This window comes from Canis lupus, chromosome 9 (genome assembly GCF_011100685.1).
Source record: "Canis lupus familiaris isolate Mischka breed German Shepherd chromosome 9, alternate assembly UU_Cfam_GSD_1.0, whole genome shotgun sequence".
Lineage (NCBI taxonomy): Eukaryota > Metazoa > Chordata > Mammalia > Carnivora > Canidae > Canis > Canis lupus.
In genome coordinates this window covers 43,647,979-43,666,405 of record NC_049230.1, presented here as the reverse complement: position 1 = coordinate 43,666,405, position 18,427 = coordinate 43,647,979, and the positions used below count along the sequence as shown (strand labels likewise).

At 58.7% G+C, this 18,427-nt stretch overlaps 2 protein-coding genes across 5 annotated transcripts; one reads left to right on the top strand and one right to left on the bottom strand.

The window, feature by feature from the left end:
• Positions 1-1,070: 1,070 nt before the first annotated feature.
• LOC119876655 (formin-like protein 7) lies at positions 1,071-2,450 on the bottom strand. Of its 2 annotated transcripts, none has more exons than XM_038548363.1 (2): positions 1,664-2,450; positions 1,071-1,343 (listed from the first exon to the last, which is right to left on the bottom strand). In XM_038548363.1, the coding sequence occupies exons 1-2, from the start codon at positions 1,783-1,785 to the stop codon at positions 1,085-1,087; spliced, it is 381 nt and encodes a 126-aa protein (XP_038404291.1). In that variant the 5' UTR covers positions 1,786-2,450; the 3' UTR covers positions 1,071-1,084. The 2 variants fall into 2 exon arrangements, with proteins under 2 accessions (XP_038404291.1, XP_038404290.1); XM_038548362.1 differs by having other exon boundaries at positions 1,938-2,450.
• GIT1 (GIT ArfGAP 1) lies at positions 1,868-18,355 on the top strand. Of its 3 annotated transcripts, none has more exons than XM_038548349.1 (21): positions 1,868-1,964; positions 8,578-8,711; positions 9,195-9,307; positions 9,429-9,534; positions 10,080-10,297; positions 10,383-10,477; positions 10,813-10,855; positions 12,831-12,857; positions 13,033-13,081; positions 13,484-13,556; positions 14,174-14,271; positions 14,658-14,769; positions 14,902-15,035; positions 15,199-15,351; positions 15,476-15,706; positions 15,797-15,850; positions 16,044-16,130; positions 16,270-16,343; positions 16,448-16,630; positions 16,750-16,813; positions 16,951-18,355. In XM_038548349.1, the coding sequence occupies exons 1-21, from the start codon at positions 1,913-1,915 to the stop codon at positions 17,161-17,163; spliced, it is 2,313 nt and encodes a 770-aa protein (XP_038404277.1). In that variant the 5' UTR covers positions 1,868-1,912; the 3' UTR covers positions 17,164-18,355. The 3 variants fall into 3 exon arrangements, with proteins under 3 accessions (XP_038404277.1, XP_038404276.1, XP_038404278.1); XM_038548348.1 differs by lacking the exon at positions 1,868-1,964 and adding an exon at positions 2,818-2,947; XM_038548350.1 differs by lacking the exons at positions 1,868-1,964; positions 12,831-12,857 and adding an exon at positions 2,818-2,947.
• Positions 18,356-18,427: the final 72 nt, after the last annotated feature.

Below are 18,427 nucleotides of genomic sequence, written 5' to 3'. Positions count from 1 at the left end.
ACCAGAGTTCGAATTCCTCCTTACTAACCGCCTAGCCGTAGGCAAATTGCTTACATTTTCTGTCTTCTCAGACCACTCACCTCGAAATCGGACTCCAAATACTACCTACTGGGGTGAGCTAAGGATAGTAACTGCCCTGAGAAACAGCGCATCCCGCCCGCAACCGGGTGGACCGAGACAGGTGGCAGGACCGGGCACTGTGCCTTCCTGAGTCCACCTTAGAACAGGACAGGAATTAGGGATTCCATACCAGCCCTACTTAGAACAATCCAAGAAATGTTTGTGTGGGAGGTGCTAGCAAAAGCTTGCAAACTCTCCGCGCCTCTCTCAGGTTTCTTTGTGTGGTCTTCTCTCCTTCCTCCTCCACACCCTGCGGTGCCAGGCCCAGGCGGGAAAGGATAAAGGAGGAATGGACTGCCTCGCCCCTTTCTCCAGCCTGGGAGGAGCCAGCTGGCGGCGTCTCGGGCAACCGGGAACCGCTGCCCACCTCCACCACGAGGGGTCAGCAGAGTGTTGTGGCTGCAGCCGGAGTTGGGGAAGGGGCTGGGGCGGGGGAGGGACGGCTAGGAGTGGCCAGAAGAATGCCTGTACGTTTGTTTCCTCATTAAATTGTTTATAGAACCTTGTCTCATATTTCTTTTTCTACTGTCTTGCTTCCTGAGGTGGAGACGTCTCCAGAGGGAGATCCTGGAACCCTTTTATCCCTAGTCTCGGGCCCAGAAGCTCCGCAGTGGCGGGGCTGGGGTCTTCCGGAACAAAGTTTAGAGTGTGGCTTCTTGCCTGGGCCACTCCCAGGTAGTCCCCGGGCCAGCCCGGAGGTAGAGCTGGCGGGCGGGAGGGGGCGACGGGGTGAATCATTCTTCCCCTGAAAAGTGTTGGGAGTTCTGGGAGACGGGGAGCTCGGCCAGGATTGGGGGACCTATGCCCTTAGCAGCCGGGTCTCTTTGCCAGGCGGCCCTAGACCAAACCCAGGTCGCCTTTCCTCGGGTCTGCGCCCTCCAGCTGCCACGTGCTCGAGACGCGCCCACACAGCAGAGAAACAAAGACAGCCAAGCGATGGAGCTGCCAGTAGCCGCCTCGACATTTAATAAATGAAATTCCATAGCTGTGGGTCGATCGGGGGTGAATGGGCGGCCACCGCTCCTGGGGGTGGGGGTGGGGGGCGCCGGGAAGAGCGGCCAGGCCGCTCCATTACGTCGTCCAGCCTGGGGCTACCAAGCCCACAGACTGGCTTCTCGGTGTGGGTGCGGCACCGTGCGGCAGGTGGTGCTCCCCCACCGCGAGGTACCTTCGCTTGCAGAAGCCCCGCCAGCTGAGCGGCTGGCTGTGGGGGGAGGAGAGGCCTGCAAAAAGATTTTTCTTAAAGGTGCGATTATAAATATACCCCGTGGATCGCGATTTCAAACAAACTTGTCAATCTGGGCTGCAGCAAAAGGCGATAGAGGCAGCTTTGCTTGTATTTCGGGTGGTGTGACTCATGAGCATTACTTGTCTCCCCCAGGGAAGCAGCCTGCCCACCCACAAGCCACTGCTGTTCTGGCACCGCTGGGATAAAATCGACCAACTCCCAAACCCCTGCCCAAGGACTCCCCTTCTCCCCCTTGTTACTGAGAAGGGCTCCCTGCCCCTTGGGAATCTTCCCTTAATTCCGGTCACCACTGACCTGGCCCCCAGGCCTGGTCCTGGCCACCCGGGCCCTGGCCCCAGAAGCAAAGCGCTCTGGCATTTTGCTGCTGCAGGGATGGGGGCTGGGTGCACGCGGGGCACACGTGTATGGGGGAGCATGCTCAGTGCAGGGGTGCACCCACGTGCCGCCTGCGCCTCCGCTTCCTGTCCCCCCCCCCCCCCATTGCCGTCTCCGTGTGAAGTCTAGGAAGAAAGGCCACCATAAGAAAAGGTCCCTGTATGTTATATGCACACGCCCTGGACACACAAACCTGCAGTGGCCCAGAAACACCGTGGAGGTATACAAGACGAATGCAGAGTGGATATTACTGCCCACAGGCACAGTGGTCACCCCTCGGGAGGCCTTTAAAAACTGCCCAGATTCTTTCCTCTCGGGACGGCAGCATGGATGAGGTATAGATGTATTTTTAGCTGGGAGGCAGGGGTACACCTGGGCGTCCATATTGTTGGCTTTGTGCGTAAGCAGCAAGGGTGTGACCACACACACCTGGACACACAGATGTGGATATATGGGGGGCCAGGTCGCACACCTCGCCTCAGCCACACAGAGGCGGGCACCCCAAACCACAGCGCTCTGACGAGGAAGGGGGCCTGGGCCTCTAGCTCCTTCCTCTCTTCCCGGGTCCCCCAAGGGTCACCGTCCCCGGGCCTGAGCCCCTCGGGCTACCCTCCACCTGGAAAGCGAAGAGGAGAGGGCTGCGCGGGGAACTCACACAGCCGCGGGGCCGGAGAGCGAGGGAGGCGAGGCCCGGCGCGCAGGCGACGCTGCCCTCTAGGGCCTGCAGCGCGGCGGCCGCGGCCCCTTTAAGCACCCCCGCCCCCTCCCGCCCGCGCTCCCGGCTTCCTTTCTCCGGGAGGCGCGGCCCGCAGGGCCCGGCGGCGGGGCGGGTTGCGGGCTGCCCCTCCCCCGGTGGGCAGGGCCTGCGCCGCTTCCTGCAGGAGCGGCCCGGAGCCGCGCAGGGGGCGGAGAGAGCGAGCGGCGGCAGGGCGGCGCGGGGCGGCGCGGGGCGGAGGGCGCCGGAGGGCGAGCGGGCAGGCGGGCACGGCGGGTTCCGGGCCAGCCCCGGGGGCGGACGGTTGGCCGGGCGCGCGGAGCCTAGCCGGGGCCTTGCCGGAGCCGGGCCGGGCAGCAGAGGCAGCCGCCGCCCGGGCCCGCCGCCCGCGCCCCCCACGCTGGCCCAGAGGGCTGCGGCCGCGTCGCCGCTGAGGATGTCCCGGAAGGGGCCGCGGGCGGAGGTGTGTGCGGACTGCAGCGCCCCGGGTGAGCAAGGCCGGGCCGGGGGCGGGACCGCGACCGCGACTGCGACCGCGACCGCGCTGCGAGGCCGCCGGGCGGGCGCCGGGCCTGGCGAGAGCGCCGTGCGGGGCCGGAGGGCGGGGCGCGGGGCTGGGGGCTGCGGCCTCGGCCCCCGCCCGGGCCACTGCGGAGCCGCGTCCTTGGCGGGAGGGCCGGCTGGGGGGCCCCGGTGCCCTCGCGTCCGCGGACGGGCGGGGAAGGACATTGCCGGCGCCACCCCGGAGTCTGAGGGAGGCAGGCGGCTGGCTGCCCCCCGCCCCCATCTCTACCTCCCGACGGAAGCGCCAGCCTGGGGTGGCAGGAGGGCTGTGGCGGAGGCCCGCAAGGTTCAGGAGGTGGGGGCGAGTGGGGTTTCGTGTCAGCTCGGTGCCACCCCCGCGTCTTGCACCTGCTGCTCGCATGGTCTGGGCGCCCGCTGAGGTGGCGGAGGTCAAGGGGCAGAAAGCTGGGCAGATGGGCCAGGGGAGGCTGGGGTAGTGTTTCTTTGGGAGCAGATGGGGGCGGGGGGGGGGTGGAGAGGCGGTAGCTACTCCGAGGACTGCCTGCCCCTGGTTCCCAAGGCCGGGGCTACTTGCAGGGCCTGGTGTTGAGGGCCAGTACAGCCTGGGCATCTTTCTCTCAGGCATCCCCAGGCTGCCTGGTGCCTGGGAGCCACTAGACTCAGCTATTCTTATGCCCCAGTAAGGTCTGCTTAACCCCGTCAGGTGGGCTTAGCATTGTCCCAGCTTGGGCACAGACCCCTCCTAGCCCTGTGTAGCCCAGTCTGGCCAGAAGTGGGGAAGGAGCAGTAGTACCCAGGATATCGCTGGCTTCCTGGCCAGCCTCCTGGCTGTATTTACCCTGGTGTTTTCCTTCTCCCCGGCACAGTCAGGTCCAGGCTGATGTGAAACCCCCCTGACCAGCTGAGGAAGTGAGGAGTGGTGACCTGAGTGGCTGCTACCTTCTGATGTGGGAGGACCGTGCCAGTGATGGGGCTCAGCAGTTGGCCTGGGGAAGGAAGCCGTGGCTTTTGTCCATCCTCTCCTTAAAATAAAGAAGCTAACTCCCTAGGAGACCTCTGGGCAGGCTCAGGGTGTCTCTGAATTCCAGGGGGACTGTGGGCATAATTAAACATGAGAGTGTGAGGTGCTGTTCCATGCACCCATAACTTTGAGCCACCCTTAGGACAGGCCTAAGACCCCAACAGGTTGAGAACCACAGATACTCCAGTGGTTCCGATGGCTCCAAGCTCAAGTGTTTGGTGACTGTGGATGCCTGGCAGAGGCATGGTACTCCGTGGGTGGTTGCGACCCTGGGACTTCTCTCAGGGCGTGTCATGATCTAGAGGGCCTTCAAGAAGCTATCTGGGCTTACATATCCTTATCCTAATGAGCTGGAAACGGTGATCTTCTTCTAGCCGCATGCAGGTCTGAGGATGGAAGGGCCAAGAGGAGGAGAGCTTGCCTTCTGTGGGTGTCCCAGACTGTTGTGTAAACCTCTGCAAGGCGGGCATAGCATAGGGGTGAGGGTGGAAGGTCCAGAAGGACTGGGGGGAGGGTGCTTCTGTCAGCTTACTCTGTGACCCATGGCAGGGCTCTTCCTCAGTTTTCTCAATTGTGAAGCAAAGAAATTGGGAGTAGAAATGGTTTTTGAAGACCATCCCATCTTCAAGTCTGTGGTTCTCATTCTCAGCCAAAGGGACATAGGACAGAATCAGCAAGGTAGTTCTCCTTTCTCCACTGGATTTGACAGTCTGAAACCTATGGATGCCTAATGGGTTTGGGGAGGAGTGATGTGTATCTGATGTCTTGGATTGCTCGTGCCCCAGGTACCTCCTTTTCCCCTGACCCAGAATACATGTCAGGAATAGGCAGGGGGTAAGGATGGTGAGATAGGCAGGGTGCTGGCAAAGTCTTACACATCACCCTACCCCAGCACCTGGCATGGTGTCTAGCACATGTCGAGCCTCCCTGAGTGTTTAGATGCTTATCAGGACCCCAGCTGGCTACTTGGGGCTCCCCCATTCCCCACCATAGGACCCAATCTCTGTGGGACCCAAGGAGTGGCATTCTCAGTGTGGGAACTATAGCAGCCCAGGTACAACAAGGCTTGAGGGTGATCAACAGTTGGGATATAGGCACATGCCTCCTACCCAGTCATAGGCTTCTCTCACTATGAATGGGGTTCCAGCCCTAGAAGTGGGGCTGTGGCCTTTTTGTGGTTGGTTAATTTGAGGAGACCATAGAGGTGAAAGGTGAGATACAGGCTGACTGCAAAGGTCCTCGTCCTCCCTCTGCTTCCAGGCATGGGCATACAAGTGACAAGTGTATTTTGTAAGGCGGCTGGACATAGCATGGCTGCTATAGCATCTGCGCAATGTCATCAGGCACCATATGTGTACCTGTCTGCTGTGGGTGTCCAAGAGAGGGCAGGAGTCAAGGAACCCCGGAGAATGTGTCTCCCCCCCCTTTCCTTCCCCTCCACTCGCTGCTCACAGTCCTGATCCAGCTCAGGGGCCTGCTCCTTATCCCATGGTTCTCCATCTCAGCTTTTCCACCTGGGCAGCCCAGGTCATGGGAGTGGAACCTCAGGGTGCCAGGCACTTGGGTGAGCAAGGATGGCTACTGGCTAGGGGACATTTGGAAACCTGCAGGCTCATTTGTCTCTTCATAATGTAGATGGTGGGTTTGGGGAGGAGTGAATGCGGGGGGGGGGGGGGCTTTTTTCTCTTTTATTGAGGTTTAACTTATACATAGCAAAGTTCCTGCACCTTATTGAGCCAGATGGATGCTTTTTTTTTTTTAGCTGTTTACCTCCTGCATAGTAGCCACTCCCATCTGAAGGTAAAGCATTTCTATTGCTCTCTGGGCCTTTCCTCTGCCCCCTCCCAGTCAACACCCCCCAAAGGTAACTGCCATTCTGACCTTTATTTCCATGGATTACTCTTGCCTGCTTTCAAGATGGTGGGCTTCACCCTCTTTTCTTTTCCTTTTTTTTTTTTTTAGAGATTTATTTATTCATTCATGAGAGACCCACAGAAAGAGAGAGTGGCAGAGAATTCTCTCTCTCCTAGTGAGGATCTGCTCTGGAGACCCTGGCCTTTATAGCAAACCTACTGCCCCTAGAGGCCAGGAATGGCTTTGGGCGGTAACATGAATTCACCTTAGTAGAGGCCTTGATGATGAGTTAACATTATCCCAAGATCCCTCCTGCCACTTGCCCACACATACCAGACCCCCATCTGGATCTCAGCAGGGTACTGAGGTTACCACATCTCCTGAACCTTATGTTCCCTGGAGGCACCTGGCTAGCTCAATCAGTAGAGTATGTGACTCTTGGTGTTGTGAGTTCAAGCCCCACCTTGGGGCTTTGGGCATGGAGCCTATTAAAAACAAAACAACACCTTATATCCCTGTCCTTTCTATCCCAAGTATGATCTAGGGAGCCTTTTGGGAGCAAGGTCCCTTAACCTTAAACTGCTATAGTCATTTGAATTACAGAAGCCCTTCAGGCCTGACGAAGTGGCCTAAGTGGGGCTTAAGGGCTCCGCTTGGGTAGGCCCAAGGCCCCTTGGGCATATAAGAAGTAGGCAGTAGAGTTAGGGTGGGCTTTTCATCTGTGTAATCAAGAATTGAGCTGGCACTGGTGTGCCCCAGGCCAGGACAGTGTCCCCTGCTCAACCTTCCTATTTCAGGCCACTGTGGAAAAGAGGTAGGACCCCTCCCCCAGGCTGGGAGAGTACCGAGCAAAGCCTTGGACCTTATTCCCCAACTCCTGATCTCTTACCATGTCTGGCCTGGCTTGGGATATCTGTGCAGTCCTCTCAGGCCTGGCTTCTCTGGTCAGGCTGTGGGCCTGGGGTGGAGGCCTCAGGGTGGCCCATTTATGATCCTGGCCTGGGCGGCTCCCCGCTTACAGGAAACCCCACCATTTCAACAAGAGGAATTTAGGCTGCGTCATTTCCAGCTTCCTGCTTGAGTTGCCAGAGGTGGCTGGTGGGCAGACCCCTCACCCAGTGGTGCTTGGGAGTGGGGGGAGGGAGCTTTCATGTGGCTCACTGGGGTGCCTCACTGTTTGGGGAAAGCCAATACTAAGGAGTGTTCTAGGCTCCCCCTCTTGGCACAGGTGGTGGGTCCCTTCCTCATGGGCCTCTGAAGTCAACTCCCAGGAAGGTGTATGACAGGCAGCTGGTTGTCCTGTTTCTTGAGGGGCTGCCCAAAGAAGCCCAGACCTAAAGAGCTGAACCCCCTCTTTCACTTCTTGTTTCTTCCTGTCTCCATAGAGGGAATACTTGCTGTAGGCAGAACTCAGGCTTCACCCTGACTCAATCTCCTTACAGTTCTCCTGGAACTTCTATGGAAGTCCTTCAGGGGAAGGGTCTGGGAATCACCTTCTGGTTGGAGAGACTCTCATTATCCCAAGCCTGTCCCTCCGCTGGGGGGCCCACTTCTGGACTTCCTGAGACTGGGGCAGGGGGCCTGGGCAGAGCACAGTGTCCTGGGAGAGAGGTTCCCTGCCCCCACTCTTGGAGGCACACAATGGCTGCTTTCTCCCCTGTGACCTTTCCACAGCCTGAGCTGTATGCAGCTGTCTCCTCCCCTCTCCCAAGGGGCCGGGGATGGGCGACATCTCCCCTGCCCCTGAGAAGGACCCTATCCTGGCCCCCTCTTCTTGTTTCCAAAGTTTGCTTCTCTCCAAGTAGTGGAGAGTGCCCTCCAGGGCCCTTGCCCACTTGGGGCTTCTTCCTTAGGGGCAGGAGCAGAAGGAGAGCAGTGGGTGTGAACAGGGCACGGTTTCTGGCATCTTGTGCTGGGTCCACATCCCAGCAACCCCACTCACTAGCTTTGTGACCTTGAGCCAGCACTCTAATCTCTCTGAGCCACTGTTTCTCATTGGTATAGCAAGGGTAGCGCTTCCTGCCTTGCCTAACAGTTGTGAGAGACATCGTGCATACAGGCCCAGCTAGTACAGAGTGGGTATCCAGTTTTAGTTCCTTTGCCCTCTCCATCCCAGTTAAGAGGGGTTCCGGCTCAGCCCATCAGTGATGAGGCCAGGAAGCTCAGCATGAGAAGGCCTCTTGCCTGCCAAGACGAGGACAGAGGCAGGAGCCCATGGAAGCATACAGTGGGTCGGGCTGGTGGGCCAGTGGGTCCAGCAGAAGCCTGGGTGCAGGAGGCATGTGGCACTGACCCAGACACAGGAGGGGTACCTAGGGTTGTCTGGCACGCTACAGCAATGTTGCATCCCTTAGGGGATTCCTGCCTCCGGGGGAAGGGCTAGCCAATTGTCTTGTTCCCTGGGAAAGGCTGCAGGACAAGAAGATGTGCCGGCTGAGTAGACCCTGGGGACCACTCCCCCCACTCACCCCTAGACAGGCAGAGATGTGTAGGCAGGGGCACAGCTGCCAGTCACCTGCTGTGAGCCTTTGGGGAAATCCCTCCTACGCCATGGCTCAGCTTCCTCATCAGTAACCTGTGTGCCCTGATGGTCCCAGCTCCTGGGGCTTTGGGAAGCTGAGTAAGGGAACGTGTGAGCATGGTGTGAGCCCAGAGCAGGTGCCCAGGAGACATTGCCTGTGATCTGGCCTTGGCTGACCCTGGTTCCCCCACTGGCAGACCCCGGCTGGGCTTCCATCAGCAGGGGAGTGCTGGTGTGTGACGAGTGCTGCAGTGTGCACCGGAGCCTGGGCCGCCACATTTCCATCGTCAAGCACCTTCGCCACAGCGCCTGGCCTCCCACACTGCTGCAGGTACGGGGCTAGGCCGGGCGGGTCTTCATTCTGCAGAATGTGCTGAGCATGGACACGTTTCCCCCTACACTCACTCTGCTCGGGATTTTGGCAGCTTCCAAAGGGCAGCACTCACCTGGGGCAGAACCTGACTCTGACCCTTTCCGCCCATTATGCTAGCCATGCAGACAGGAGGCTTCTAAGACTGGGGTCTTACAGATCTGGGCACTCACCCCAGCTCTGCCATGTACTAGCTTGGCCATGTAGCACTGAGCAAGTCACTTAACTTCTCTGAGCCTTGGCACGCTTGCTGTGCCACCTGAAGTGCCAAGTGGGACCCACATGCTCGAGTGGCCCACCTAGTTGAAGGTGCACCGGTGGCAGGTACACAGGAGGCCCATTGGTACTGCTTCTAGCTCCGCTGGCTGCAGCCAGCACTTGGAGGGGTTTCCCCCAGTAGCCGGTGCACAGTGGGCACCCTGACTTGGCACCTCTTCCCTGCAGATGGTGCACACGCTCGCCAGCAACGGGGCCAACTCCATCTGGGAGCATTCCCTGCTGGACCCTGCACAAGTGCAGAGTGGCCGGCGCAAAGCCAACCCCCAAGACAAAGTCCAGTGAGTTGGGCCAGAGGGGTGGTGGCAGGGGGTGCATGGTCTGAGATGCGGGTCCAAGAGGTGGACCGGTGACTGGCCTCTCCCGCTCTGCTCACCGTCGCATCCTATGCGCCCTGCCCAGCCCCATCAAGTCAGAATTCATCAGGGCCAAGTACCAGATGCTGGCGTTTGTGCACAAGCTTCCTTGCCGGGACGATGATGGGGTGACTGCCAAAGATCTCAGCAAGGTTGGAGGGGCCCCATGGGGGATGGGTGGGCCTCCTCTCTTGTCACCTGTGACACCCTTTAGGGCCTCTCCTGCATCACCACTGAGCCCTAGGCCTCAAAGGTGTTCAGGTCAGGCAAGAATAGGGGGTACAGCAGGGGGACAAGATTGTGTGGTCAGGTAGCATGTGGTCAAGGCCCCTCAGCTCCCAAGTGGACACAACAGGGCTAAAATCCTCCATCTGCCACTCAAATGCTGTGAAGACTTGGGGCCATTTCTTAGCCACTCAGAGCCTCAGTCTCCTCTGTAAAATGGGAAAGAACGAACAGCATCTCCCTCATAGACAACATCTGTCTCAACCAGAGTTCGCAGCCCAGGTAGCCAGTGACTGATGGCAGCTCTTGTTTGGCATTAACTCCTTGGGGGAAGTCCTCTGTCCTCCCTGACAACCCAACTTCAGCTGGGCCCCTGGAGCTGGTAGGAGTCCCAGCAGCTGCCTGACGTGGTACAGCTTGAGGAGGGGCAGGGCCTCATACACACATCAGTGGCACACTCTGCTCCTTGCAGCAACTGCACTCAAGTGTTCGGACAGGCAACTTGGAGACGTGTCTGCGCTTGCTGTCCCTGGGTGCCCAAGCCAACTTCTTCCATCCAGAGAAGGGCACCACACCTCTGCACGTGGCTGCCAAGGCGGGGCAGACACTGCAGGCTGAGCTGCTCGTGGTGTATGGGGCTGACCCAGGCTCCCCTGATGTGAATGGCCGCACACCCATTGATTATGCCAGGTGAGGGTCAGATGGTGGGTGAGGCTTTGGCGGGTGGGGGTGCTAGGCTGCTGCTGCAGGGCTGAGGCATGCCCCCTCCCCACAGGCAGGCGGGGCACCATGAGCTGGCGGAAAGGCTAGTCGAGTGCCAGTATGAGCTCACTGACCGGTTGGCCTTCTATCTCTGTGGACGCAAGCCGGGTGAGCAGAGCTCCGGGCAGGCCTGGGAGGGCCAGGCAGGTGGGACCCAGACACACCCCAGCAGCAGGTGCCATGGTGACAAAGCTGGCTGGGGAACGGTGTTGCTAGGCAACTGGCTCCTGTGAAATTGATGCAGGCTCTTGGCTACAGCACACTGGGATAGGAGTGGGGGTGGGCACAACTTCAGTCAGCTCCCATGGCTCTTGGGGGTGGCCTGCCCTCCTCCCTGTCCCCTGACACTTCTGGGTGCCAAGCCCTGCTCATGGCAGTGAGATGGGCTCCCAGTTGCCCAGGCCAGCTTGCACCAGTGACTTGGCATTTTTATTTTTGTTCAGATCACAAGAATGGGCATTACATCATCCCACAGATGGCTGACAGGTGAGTGCCCACCTGATGCCCCTTCCCAGAGGCTGTTGGATGCCATGTGGGTGCCTGAGCCCAGAGCTTCCACCCTTCCATCTCCCCAGGCTGTAGGGTCCTCCACTCTCTGGGGGCTGGCATTTCTGCCCAGTCCTCACTCCCCGATGCTGGGCCCCCAGGCAGGTGAGAGATGTCAGCTCAACATATGGCCAGCACAGCCTGAGCCCTATGGCTATCCCACACAGGCTCGAGTACAAGAACACCTGCCCTAGGAGTGGTGGATTGCGGACTTGTTTCCAGTGGCACTCACCCCACTGTACAATCTTTAGACAAACCTCTGTTCTTCGGTGAACAGATGGTGGGCTCCAGGGATTTGACTAACTTCGGGACTGCTGAGCAGGCCTCTGTGGGGTGCTCAGAAATTGTGCAGGGGCTGGGGTGCAGGGCACAGTACTATTGAGGTGTTTCTGCCTCTGATTTGATGATCTCAGGCGCCTAGGCTGTGGGGACCACTCACTCAGCTTACGAGATGGATGCTAGCGCCACCTAGTGGCCACTTCTGATGGCCAAGCCTCGCCAGGCTTTGCCAGCTGGCCTGGGGGTCTGAGAGAGAGGAGGCTCTCTCTTCCTCTCCGAAGGCCAGTGTGGGCAGACAGGGATGGTCAGGCCTAGGCAGCTTGGATCCTTGAACCCAGACCTACTCTGTTCTGAGACGCCGAGCGACCCTCCTGCTTCTCTGGTCTTACTCTGCCTGGTGTGTGTGTTTCAAACACATATCGGCATGTACTCAGTGAAATGGTGACCGAGCTCCGTTCCGGTGCCAGCTACTGTTCTCGGCCCTGAAACACAGAGGTAACTCAGACGTGATCTCTGCCCCAAAGGAGCTTGCAGTATGGAGAGGGAGGCCGCCTACTCAAGACAGCTGTAGTTCCCTGTGGGGAGTACCGCAAGAGAAATAAGGGCATAGATGATATAAGTGGGAAGTGCTGTGCAGGGAACTGCAGGCAGTCTGTGGGGCTGGAGTATAGTGTGAGGAATCCCAGGACAGGACTGGGATAGAAACAGGCGAGAGAATGGCCAGTCCTGTGAGCCCCCACAGGAGTAGACAGGATTCCAAGCACTGATGTGTGGAGTCAGCTCTGCCATTTATTGGCTGTTTGACTTCAGGCAGGCTGCTTGACCTCTCTTAGTTACCTCGTGGCATTGAGGGCAAGAGTTCCTGCCTTTTCTGGGCTGTTGAGAGGATTAAGTAAGATAATGCATGCCAAGCACATAGCATATTGTTTAAGTGAGCTTTTTGTTTAAGTACGGTTAAAGTATACCCCATACACATATTTTGTTATTGAGTTGTTTCTAAGGCCAGGAATAGCATGGCCCAGTGTGTCAGAAACATCACCCCAGCTGCTGGGTGGGAAAGGGGATTGTAGGGGAAGGATCAGAAGTGGGAAGATGGATGAAGAAACTCTAGCAAACAGGCAGCCCTGGGGAGGGGGAGGGGGCGGGGGGGGGTTGTTGCTCAGCGGTTTAGCACCACCTTCAGCCAGGGCGTGATCCTGGAGACCTGGGATCGAGTCTCACATCTGGCTCCCTGCATGGAGCCTGCTTCTCCCTCTGCCTGTGTCTCTGCCTCTCTCTCTCTCTCTCTCTCCCTCTTTGTGTCTCTCATGAATAAATAAATAAAATCTTAAAAAAAACAAAACAAAACAAAACAACTCTGGCAAAGGACTAGGGAAGAGAGACTGAGGGCAGAAGCTGGGGGAAGCTCCACCGGGGCCGGGGACACAGGTGCCCAGGGAGTGGGGCACAGAGGGAGAGAGCAAGCCTGTGGAGGAGCAGGTTGTGGGGGGAGACGAGTTCTGTTGTGTGCACTCTGGGGCTCACGTGTGCACAGAGGTGGGCATGAGTTTGCCCCGGGAAGGCTTGCACTGCCCTGCTCCTGGGTAATTGGTGCCTCTGTCCTGTTCTTTCCTCTGCTGCCTCCCTCTGGACTTAGATCTCGGCAAAAGTGCATGTCTCAGAGGTATATGGTGCCTGCTGCGGGAGCAGGCTCTGGAGGTGGGAGGGCTGGGGGGGGTGTTTGGTGTGCAGCATCTGGGATGTTGTCTTCCTGGGATCCCTGCATGTTCTGGAGTCACAGGCGGGGGCCTGGCCACCTCTAATGTCTGCCCATTCCCATCTCCCTCCTTCATCTACAGCCTAGACCTGTCTGAGTTGGCCAAAGCTGCCAAGAAGAAGCTGCAGGCGGTGAGTCTGCTTGGACAGGCCCCTGATGCTTAGAGCTGTCCCCATTTCTGACCTACACCCCTGCCATTGGTCCCCCTCCCTCCTGCCTTCCTGGCTCCCTCCCTATCCCCTCCCAGCCTTTTGTCTTTGACTCTGGCTCTGCCCTCTGCAGGCTTCAGGGCCCTAGCTTCCCCTCTGATCTATGAGGGCACTAACTGTTCTGACCTGGTCTCTCTCTGTCGTCTCCCACCTTGGAGCTTGACAGAGAGACCCCTGCCTCAGTTTCCAGTTCTGAGAAGGGGCTAGGCAGCACAGGGGACACAAGCCATTTCCCATGTCTTATGACATCTTGGTTGGGCTGGCCTTGTCAGCACTAGGGAGCAATTGATCTGACAAAGCCTGGGTCCCCCTCTTTGCCTCTAGCTCAGCAACCGGCTTTTTGAGGAACTTGCCATGGATGTGTATGACGAGGTGGATAGAAGAGAAAATGATGCTGGTGAGCCAAGAGGGCATCTAAGGTCATGGGTGGATGAGATGAGGGTACCTGCCCGCCTGCTGCAGAAGGGCTAGGACCTGGTGTGGCTCTCAGGTCCTTTCACTGGGACCAAGAGGGGATGCCTGGGGTTGGTCTGCTCAGCAGGTCTGCATATCGGTCCCTGCTGGTTGTGAGCAGCGGTCTGGACAGCCTCCCCAGCCGGCAGAGTGTGCTTAGTTGGAGGCAGCCAGCCTGTTCCTCCGCCCCCACCCCTGGACTGGGGCTCATCTCTGCTCTGGCTGCCTCCCACTTTGGCTGACTCCCCAGTCCCACTCCACGCCCTCCCCCTACATCACTCCTTCCTGGCCACAGCCAAATTCCAGCGCAAACTCTGGGCTGGGCCTGGCAAGAAGGGGTCGCCTTGCTCTGTTCGTCATCAGCCTGGCCAGCCTCGCCCAGCCTTGCCCTGACCCAGCCTTGCTTTTGTTGTCTGAAGACCATCCCTGTTTTGAACATCAGCACTTGGTGGGCGTGGGGAGGAGTGAGGAAGGCTGTGCTCAGCATGTTCCCACCTCTACCCTGTGGGCTTGGACACCGTGGATGCTCTGGATGATTTGCTCCCTGATCCTCCCCCATAGTGTGGCTGGCTACCCAAAACCACAGCACCCTGGTGACAGAGCGCAGTGCTGTGCCCTTCCTGCCTGTGAACCCCGAGTACTCAGCCACACGGAATCAGGTGAGGGGGCTGGATGGGGGGGCCTGGGGCAGTCTCCTCCTCTCCTGGGGTCACCAGCTCTGTGGGCCCTGCCCTTCTTCAGCGGCTGTTGTCTGGGCCTGCTCTTCTCCCCTGCCCTAGGCCTCTCGGGGCTCTGCTGGCACTAGGATTTGGATATGGGGAAGAAGCTGTTTCTTTGAGCACTTGGTGAGCAGCCTCATGGAGGAGGCGGTGGTTCCAGCCTCTTCTTGAGAGCTCCCCTCGGCACCCAGAATCTGTGTCATCTTCAACCCCGTGCTCTGGCCATGAGCCAGATAACAGGGGACTCCCTTGCAGCTTTGTTCCCACCCCCGTCTATCAGCTATAAGGGGGCCTGTCATGCCAGCCGGGTTCTTTCTGCCTTGTAGGGGCGACAGAAGTTGGCCCGCTTTAATGCCCGAGAGTTTGCCACCTTGATCATAGACATTCTCAGCGAGGCCAAGCGGAGACAGCAGGGCAAGAGCCTGAGCAGCCCCACAGGTGGGAAGGGTGTGGATAGGGCTACAGGCAATGGGCATCTTTCTAGAATATTCTCTTTCATGTCTCCCTTTTGGGGTGGCATGATAGAAGCGTTGTGTGGCTGAATCCTGAGTGACAGGACTGTGCCCTCAGACAACCTTGAGCTCTCTGCACGGAGCCAGAGTGACCTCGACGACCAACATGACTACGACAGTGTAGCCTCGGACGAGGACACGGACCAGGAGCCCCTGCGCAGCGCTGGTGCCACTAGGAACAACCGTGCCCGGGTCTGAGCAATGCCCCTCCCTGGGCCTCCATCAAGGGCCAGCTCTATCCCCTTATAGCGGGGGGCTTCAGGGACAAGGGGCTGGTTATGGCCTTGAGAAGAGCCTTCTGTGGGCATTCACCCCCTGCCCCTGATGACTGACTCACCTCTGTCTCGCTCTGCAGAGCATGGACTCCTCAGACCTATCCGATGGGGCTGTAACACTGCAGGAATATCTGGAGCTCAAGAAGGCTCTGGCTACCTCCGAGGCCAAGGTGCAGCAGCTCATGAAGGTCAACAGCAGCTTGAGTGATGAGCTCCGGAGGCTACAGAGGGAGGTAAGGGCAGCAGGCTTGGTGGGAGTGGGGCTTCTAGCATCCTGGTCCTAGAGGATCCCCTGCCCCCAGAGGTGGGGGTACTCCTGGAGCCTCTGGAGGTTCTGACACCACCGTGCGCTCTCAGATCCACAAGCTGCAGGCAGAGAACTTGCAGATTCGGCAGCCGCCGGGGCCAGTGCCCACACCCCCACTGCCCAGCGACAGAGCAGAACATACATCGATGGGGCCTGGTGGGAGTGCCCACCGCAGGGACCGCCAGGCCTTCTCCATGTATGAACCAGGCTCTGCCCTGAAGCCCTTTGGGGGCCCACCTGGGGACGAGCTTACCACCCGGCTACAGCCTTTCCACAGCACTGTGAGTTGCCTCTGGGTGTCAAGGATTGGGGGAAACAGGGTTGGAGCTGCCATAGGGTCCTCTGTGATGCCTATTGTGCCATCCCCCCAGGAGCTGGAGGATGATGCCATCTATTCAGTACACGTCCCTGCTGGCCTTTACCGGGTAAGCAGGGCTTGGGGGAAGTGGATCCATTTCTGCAGATTGGTTCTTAGTCCCAGTGGGTGCCAGGTTTTGTGCCAGCTGCTGGGCACAGGGATGACTAGATACACGTGTCACCCCCCTCCTCCTTACTGCTGGGAAACTGGAAGACAGGTGGCAGGGAGGAAGAACTGACTCCAGTCCCCCTGGGTTTCAGATCCGGAAGGGGGTGTCAGCCTCAGCTGTGCCCTTCACTCCCTCCTCCCCACTGCTGTCCTGTTCCCAGGAAGGAAGCCGTCACACGGTAACATTCCCATTCCCAGTTCCCATCACTAGTGCCCGAGGGACAGGCTGAATGAGATGTGTGCATGGAAACGGACAGGCCAGGCCATGTGGGTCTATGAACATGTATGTCACCTACTACCCCTTCCCTGATCCTCCAGAGCAAGCTTTCCCGCCACGGCAGCGGTGCTGACAGTGACTATGAGAACACGCAAAGTGGGGACCCGCTGCTTGGGTGAGGCACCCCAGGGAAGAAGGCTGAGTGGGTGCTGGAGTGTCTGGGAGGGTGCAGGCAAGCAGCCTCACCACTGGAATATCTCTTTCTAACCCTGACCTCAGACTGGAAGGGAAGAGGTTTCTTGAGCTGGGCAAGGAAGAAGACTTCCACCCAGAGTTGGAGAGCCTGGACGGAGATCTCGACCCTGGACTTCCCAGCACAGAGGATGTCATCCTGAAGACGGAACAGGTCACCAAGAACATTCAGGAATTGTTGCGGGCTGCCCAAGAATTCAAGCATGACAGGTATGCGGGTGGGATGCAAGGCTCCTAGCAGCCCCTGGGCATTGGAGAGGGTAAGAGGGGGCCACTGTTCCACTGTCGCTGCAAACTCTCCTAATTTTTACCCTCCCCTCCTCCCAAAGCTTTGTGCCCTGCTCAGAGAAGATCCATTTGGCTGTGACTGAGATGGCCTCTCTCTTCCCAAAGGTACTGGGGCCAGAAAGTCTTGGGGTGGGGCAGGTACAGGGAATGTGACTGCTACCTAGGTGGAGATGAGGACACACTGGGCCATGTTCGAGGCTCATTGTTTGAAGTTCAAGGCCCAACTCCTGCCTCCCCTCCAGAGGCCAGCCCTGGAGCCTGTGCGCAGCTCACTGCGGCTGCTCAATGCCAGCGCCTACCGGCTGCAGAGTGAATGCCGGAAGACCGTGCCCCCAGAGCCCGGTGCCCCTGTGGACTTCCAGCTGCTGACTCAGCAGGTGATCCAGTGCGCCTATGACATCGCCAAGGCCGCCAAGCAGCTGGTTACCATCACCACCCGAGAAAAGAAGCAGTGACAACTCTCCCTGCACCCTCACCTGCACCCTGGGACCTCACTGGCCATGGGAGCTGGGCCACTCCAGACACTAATCCCCACCCTCACAGAGCTGCTGGCACAAGTACCCTCAGTGCTGCCACCCTCCCCTGGCAGCCAGGTGCCCCGGTGCCCGCCTTCCTCGAGCCCCCCAAGGATAGGGAGGTGGGGTAGCAGGAGCTTCTGTCCCCCACATTCCACACACCTCCTCCTGTACATAGCATTCCCCTCCCCCCCTTCTAGCGTGCAGGGGCCTGTAAGGTATCACTCCCAGCCCCTGGCCCTCTGGGGCACCCCCAGCAGAGGGTCGGGTAGGGACACTCCAAGTAGGACGGTTCCCCCTACAGGCACCCCACCCCCATGAGCCAGTTCAGCCCTACTGGGGGCTGAACGGGGGCATCTCTTCCTTTGTACATAATCTCTGTGGATGTCCCCCCATCCTGTAGCCACCAGCCCCCCTGCTGCTGTCCTTGAATGCCAAATGGCCCCTGCCGAGATCACTGGCCCCAGCCTGTGTTCCCAGGGTCCCTAGCAGCAAACAAACACTGGAAAATGTTTTTTTTTTCTCTCTCTCTTCCACTCCTTAATTTTAACATTGTGGTAACTGAGTGTCCCTGCGTGCTTGTGTGTGAGTGTGCGGGGCGGCAGTGCCGTTCCGGAGGCCTGGCCCATCTGGAGTTCTATGAAGGGTGAGGGGACCAGAACAGCAGGACCAGTGTTGGGGATCATCCCCCCTTCCCCATCCTGGGGCCAGGGACTGCTGGTAACCAGCTGGGGTCCAACCCATCACCTCCCCTCATCTGTCCCCCCACTCCTACCCCTTTCTCTATGAACTTCTAACAAAAACCACTTCCCTACATTTCTCCACCCCCTCCCTTGTGGAGGAGGATGTGCTGGCTGGGGCAGAGAACTAAGCGTCTGAGCCTGGGGCTGGCTCCCCGGGGTCCCTGACTCAGCTGAGAGCCCCCTTCCCATAACCTCTGAGAGGCCAGCACCTGCCCTGTGGTATCTGGGTATCTGGAATCTGAGCTGCAGCCTGGGAGCTGGAGAGGCAGATGGCAGTGCCTACCAGCTCTCCCTGTCCCCCTGGGGCCAGGCTCTACCTGTGTGGTGGTGGGTGGGCTGTCAAGACATGTGTCATGTACATTTGTATCAAAAATAAATAAGTGACCGTGTGCTCTTGCTGATGCTTACAGAATCGGAGGGAGCAGGGGGTATTGGGGAGGTGGCAGACACAAAAGGGAGAA

Bases quoted from the DNA above. Each gene is read 5' to 3' on its own strand.
- LOC119876655 (XM_038548362.1), bottom strand. From the start codon at position 2,128: ATGGACGCCCAGGTGTACCCCTGCCTCCCAGCTAAAAATACATCTATA. The intron at 1,344-1,937 runs GTTTGTGTGTCC...ATCTTTTTGCAG, and splicing joins GTGTTTCTGGGCCACTGCAG to GCCTCTCCTCCCCCCACAGC.
- GIT1 (XM_038548349.1), top strand. From the start codon at position 1,913: ATGCACACGCCCTGGACACACAAACCTGCAGTGGCCCAGAAACACCGT. The intron at 15,707-15,796 runs GTGAGTTGCCTC...CCATCCCCCCAG, and splicing joins TACAGCCTTTCCACAGCACT to GAGCTGGAGGATGATGCCAT. The intron at 16,131-16,269 runs GTAACATTCCCA...CTGATCCTCCAG, and splicing joins AGGAAGGAAGCCGTCACACG to AGCAAGCTTTCCCGCCACGG.